Source organism: Chelonoidis abingdonii, chromosome 14, assembly GCF_003597395.2.
Source record: "Chelonoidis abingdonii isolate Lonesome George chromosome 14, CheloAbing_2.0, whole genome shotgun sequence".
NCBI classification, from domain to species: domain Eukaryota; kingdom Metazoa; phylum Chordata; order Testudines; family Testudinidae; genus Chelonoidis; species Chelonoidis abingdonii.
Window position 1 is genome coordinate 36155321 of NC_133782.1, and position 5428 is coordinate 36160748.

A 5428-nucleotide genomic window follows, 5' to 3' on the forward strand; every position below is an offset into this window, starting at 1 on the left:
AGAGGGGGGGGGGGGGTGGGGGGAAGGAGTGGGGGGGGTTATTGGCGGGTAGGGGATTGTTTGGGGGGAGAGGAGAGGGATCCTTGACGGAGGGGGCTGCTGGGAGTCAGGAAGAAGGGAATTATTTGGGGAGAAGGGGAGGGAGGAGGAGTCATTGGGGTAGGGGACTCTTGCGGGGGCCTGAGCATGGAGGGGGAGGGGCCGTTGGGGGGCAAGTCCAGAGGGGCTAGCGGGAGGTGGTTATCTGGGGCAGGAAGGAGGGAAACGGGGAAGGGGGTCGACACGTTCTGTCAGACTGTTTGGGGGGAGCAAACAGCTGGCTCCTGTTGTCCCTGTGCCCCACTGGGGGAGGGGGGGTCCCCTGGGTGTGTGTCCCCTCCCCACCCCCACCCGGGAGGTAATCAGCACCTGCTCCCCTGGTGAGTGACTCAGCAGTATCCCTGCCCCAGAGCTCCTGCCCCTTGCCATGGGGCAGCAACCCTGAAAAGCCCCTGGGTGGTGTGTGTGTGTGGGGGGGGACCCTGGGAGAGGAGCTCCGGGATCCTGTAGGGGGCAGCTGGGACCGTAGTGAGAGAGGCAAAGTGGGTGGTGGGGGCCTCTGCCCCCCAGGAGGGTGAGGGACTCCCCCAGCCTGGGGGAGGGGGGAGATACCTGAGTGCCTCTATGTGGGGGGATCAGCTGATGCCCTCATTTGGAGCCAGACCCCAACGGGTCACTAATGTGTTCCCTCCTCCTCCCATTGCTGCTGCGTGGCCATCTGGCTGCCCCCCGGCTCAGGCCCCAGGGCTGGCTCAGCGGCTGGCTCCCTGCCTGGCGCCCCACATCCATGTCCCACCTGAAGAACGTGGAGACCCGGATCCTGCAGTGTGAGTGCTGAAACCGGGGGGGACCCCGCTCCATGAGGGGTGTCCGGGGGCTGGGTAGGGCTTGGGGTGTATTTCCTGGGGGGGGGCAAACAGCAGCAGCTGAGTAAGGAGGCCACAGGGTATATCCTTCTACGGGGGCTGGGTCGGAGCCCCCCGACCTGTATCGGGGAAGGGGCCCCGGGATGCCCTCTGCAGGGTCTGGGAGACCCAGGGGGTTAAGTGCCCTCTGTGTGTGCGCTAGCTGATCCAGGGGCTTGGGTAGGAGTCTAGGGAGTGTATCCCTCATGGGGGCACTGGGGGACCCAGTGGGGGGCTGGCTCAGGGCTTGGCAGCTGGGTTGGGCTCTGGGCATGGGGACATGCCCCTATGGGGGGGCTGGGATGGGGGGGGCTGACTCAAGGCCTGATGGCCTGGCTGGGGTCCAGGCAGGGGGATACACTGCTCCTGGGGGGCTGGGATGTGCGGGGCTGGTTCAGGGCCTGGCAGCTAGTCTGGGATCTGGGCAGGGGATACACTGCCTCTAGGGGCTGGGATATGCGGGGCTGGCTCAGGGCCTAGCAGCTGGGATCTAGGCAGAGGGACCTCTCCATGGGGGGCTGGCTCAGGGCCCCCTGACCCCTCTCCTCGCACAGGCCTGCAGAGCCAGTTCGTGGGGCGGTATGTGACCCTGCCGAGCCGGGCGCGCCTCTGGACCGTCTCGCTGTGCCCGGAGCAGGGCGAGGGGCGCACCCCCCTGGTGCTGGTGCATGGCTTCGGGGGCGGCGTGGGGCTGTGGGTGCTCAACCTGGACCGGCTGGGGGCCCGGCGGCCCCTTCATGCCTTCGACCTGCTGGGCTTTGGGCGCAGCTCCCGGCCCCCCTTCCCCAATGACGCCCAGGGTGCCGAGGCCGAGTTTGTGCGCTCCATCGAGGACTGGCGCCGGGAGATGGGCATCAGCACCATGATCCTGCTGGGCCACAGCCTGGGGGGCTTCCTGGCGGCCTCCTACAGCCTGACGTACCCCGAGAGGTGAGATGCTTCCCACCCGCCCGCAGCCTAGCCCCCGCTACCTACGCCCTCCCCCCGATCCTACAGCCCGACGTACCCTGAGAGGTGAGGCCCCTGCAGCCTGCCCCCCACCAACCTGCCCGATCCACAGCCTGACTACCCCGAGGGTGAGATGCTTCCCACCCGCCCGCACAGGCCTAGCCCCCGCTACCTACCGCCCTCCCCCCGATCCTACAGTGCCCGACGTTAACCCCGAGAGGTGAGACACTTCCCCCCCTGCCCCGCAGCCCAGCCCCGCTACCTACCCCTACCCGCCGTATCCTTACAGCTGATATACCTCCAGAGGTGAGGCCCCTGCGCCCGCCTCTGCTACCTTACCACACTGATCCTACAGCCTAACGTACCCTGAGAGGCGAGGCCCCCGCAGCCCAGCCCCTGCTGCCTACACCCCGATCCTACAGCCTGACGTACCCCAAGAGGTGAGACCCCTGCCCCATGCATGCCCTGCCCTGCTGCTTGCCCCATCTCTCCCCTACCCCTACTGCCTGGTACTCGTTCAGCCCTTTGGTCCCCTGTCCATCCCCGCCAGGATCCCGTGGGGGTGAGACTCCCCCATGACCAGGGGCTCGGAGGACAGAGGTTGGGGGCAGGATGGTGTCTGGGGCTGGGGATTGAGTCGGGGGCTGTCTCTGTCTGTGTGGGATGGGGGAATCTTGGGGGGGTGTTGGTGCGTCTGTCTCTTACCCTTTCTGCTGCTGCCCCCCTCCTGGCACAGGGTGAAGCACCTCATCCTGGTGGACCCCTGGGGCTTCCCTGTGCGCCCCACCGACCCCAGCCAGCTCCGACCTCCCCCCACCTGGGTGAAGGCCATGGCTGCTGTCCTGGGGCGCTCCAACCCCCTGGCTGTGCTGAGAGTCGCTGGGCCCTGGGGTGAGTCACTGGGCGGCAGGGGAGAAGGGCTGTGGAGGGGGAGGAATGGGGTTGGGGGATGTGAGCTATTTTGGGAGGTAACTAGGGGCAGGGGGTGGGACTGGGGGGGCAAGAAAGTGAATCTCTGGGTAGGTCCCCCTCTACAGCTCCCCCCCACGTAACGGGATGTCTCTGTCTCCACGTGCCCCCGTCCAGGCCCTGGCCTCGTCCAGCGCTTCCGTCCTGACTTCAAGCAGAAATTCGCGGAGTTCTTTGAGGATGACACCATCTCGGAGTACATCTACCACTGCAACGCCCAGGCGCCCAGGTGAGGGGCAGGGGGGCCTGGGAGCCCCAACCCCTCAGGATAACCACACTCTCCCAGGCCTCAGGGAGGGAATGGGTCCCACGCTTCCAGGATGCCAGTGCGGGGAGTTCACCCACAGGCCCCAATGCCAGGGAGAAGAGACTCAGATGGCGAATCGGACCCAGGTGTCCAGGACACCATGCCAAGGGAGGGGGAATGGGGACCCAGAGGGTAATCATGGTGAGGGATGGTTTGTGAGGGGGATGCAGACAGGACGAGGGACCCAGGCATCTGGTGGGTGGGGTATTGAGAGGGAGATGCAGACCGGTCGAGGGACCCAGGCGCCCGGGCAGTGGGGGGCAGCATTGGGAGGGAGACACAGACCGGGCGAGGGACCCAGGCGCCCGGGCAGAGGGGGGGCAGTATTGGGAGGGAGACGCAGACTGGGCGAGGGACCCAGGCGCCCGGGCAGAGGGGGGGCAGTATTGGGAGGGAGATGCAGACCGGTCGAGGGACCCAGGCGCCTGGGCAGTCGGGGGCAGTATTGGGAGGGGGAGACAGACCGGGCGAGGGACCCAGGCAGTCGGGGGCAGTATTGGGAGGGAGACACAGACCGGGTGAGGGACCCAGGTGCCCGGGCAGAGGGGGGGCAGTATTGGGAGGGAGACACGGCCCGGCGAGGGACCCAGATCCCCGGGGGGTGGGGAGGCGGTATTGGGAGGGAGACACGGCCCGGCGAGGGACCCAGGCGCCCGGGCAGAGGGGGGGCAGTATTGGGAGGGAGACACGGCCCGGCGCTTCTCCCCTTTCTTCTCCACTCTCCTGCGCTGTCCCTCCTTGGGTATGGAGGGAAGGGGAGACACGGCCTGCTGAGGGACCCAGGCGCCCGGGAGGTAAGGGGGACCGGGCCTTTCCCCTCAGTAGTGGTGCTAGATTGATCCAGCCCTGGGGAGGCGAGAGGACAAGAGCCCCCCCCCCCCTTCCACATGCTCCCTCTGCTCTGTGAACCCTTCCCTGATTGTGCCTTAATACAAAAGCCACCTGCTGGGCCGAGGACCCTGGTGGTCGTGTGTGTGCGACGCAGCAGTTTTGAAGGCACATGGCTGCAAGCTGCCTAGAGTTCCCTTTGCCCGGTGTTGAGCCCGCTCCAGACCCCCAGCCCTCGTGTGGGAGTCTGAACAGCGCAGGCTGCCCGCCCTGTCCCCAGCTCTTGCCCTGGGGCTCGGGTGGTAGGCTGGGGGAGAGCCTCGATGCTGAAGGCCCAAGGGATGGTCCCCGCTGGGGCCGCTGGACCGTCTAACAGTGCCATGTTCCGAACCCGTCGGGCCCCCCGCGGCCGGCGCCGCAGAGCTTTTGTACGGGAACCTCCGGTTGTTTGCCAGAGTTTCTACCTTATAAAACCAACCAACACTGGAAAACATGCATGTGACGTACCCGGGTGGGGGCTCGGCGGGGGGCGGTTCCCCCCTCTCTTTTTATCTGTGCAGTGCCAGGGGGGGGTGGCCCGTGCCAGTTATAGGGGCAGTCTCCCCTCGAGTGCATTGGCGTGGGGGGGTTGGCGGGACCGATCTTCCTTGTGCAGTTGCCGGGGTGGGGGGCTCCCTTCACTTCAGCTCTGACCCAGCTGCCCTAGCCTTGGATCTGCAAGAGAAGGGAAGGGGGACCTCAGCATTGAAGCAGACGGGGGGGGGCTTGCAGGGGGTTCAGTCCCCACTCAGTTGCAGTGGAGGAGGTGAGGGGGCGGGTTCCCCCGTCACTGTGCAGTGCAGAGTGGGTGGGGGCGCAGCAGGGGCAGTCTCCCCTCGCTCCTCTGGGGGTTTGGCGGAGGCCAATCTTCCCCTCGGTGCAGTCCGAGGTGGGGGCTCAGCAGGTGGGTTCGGTCTCCCTTCACTCACTTCGCACCCCAGTGCTTAGCCTGTGCTTGCAAGGAGCAGGGGGGGCTCCGCAGGGGTGGGTCCCCGTCGTCAGTGCTTGGGGGGTTTGGAGGGCTAGGGGGCATTCCCCCTCAGTGCAGTGCTGGGGTGGGGGGCTCAGCAGGGTGGCTCTGATAGGGTGTTCCTCCTCCCAGTCGCAGGCCAGAGTGGCTCAGCAGGTGGACAGATAGGCAGTGGGAGGTGGAGGCTTACGTGGGGTGGTTCCCCCCTCAAGTGCAGTGCCGAGGGGTCGGGTGCCCGGTGGGCTCCGTAGGGTGGGAGTGGTCCCGCTCGGCTCAGTGCGCGTCCGGGGTGGGGGGCTCAGCGGGGTGGGGGGCAGTCTCCATTCGCTCAGCTCTGACCCCAGTGCCCAGCCTGATGCTGCAGGGAGGGGGCTCAGAAGGGGCCTGTCTCCTTGTACTGATCACAACGGGGTGCTAGGGCAC

At 66.8% G+C, this 5428-nt stretch overlaps 1 protein-coding gene across 1 annotated transcript in view; it reads left to right on the top strand.

The window, feature by feature from the left end:
* Nucleotides 1-3168, top strand: part of LOC116829666 ((Lyso)-N-acylphosphatidylethanolamine lipase-like) — a 124220-nt gene extending 121052 nt beyond the window's left edge. The window contains exons 2-5 of the mRNA XM_075072382.1: nucleotides 777-866; nucleotides 1499-1874; nucleotides 2629-2783; nucleotides 2979-3168. Coding sequence (XP_074928483.1) covers nucleotides 827-866; nucleotides 1499-1874; nucleotides 2629-2783; nucleotides 2979-3094 — 687 coding nt within the window. The 5' untranslated portion in view covers nucleotides 777-826 and the 3' untranslated portion in view covers nucleotides 3095-3168. The remainder of the gene's footprint in view (nucleotides 1-776; nucleotides 867-1498; nucleotides 1875-2628; nucleotides 2784-2978) is intronic.
* The last annotated feature ends 2260 nt before the right edge of the window (nucleotides 3169-5428 follow it).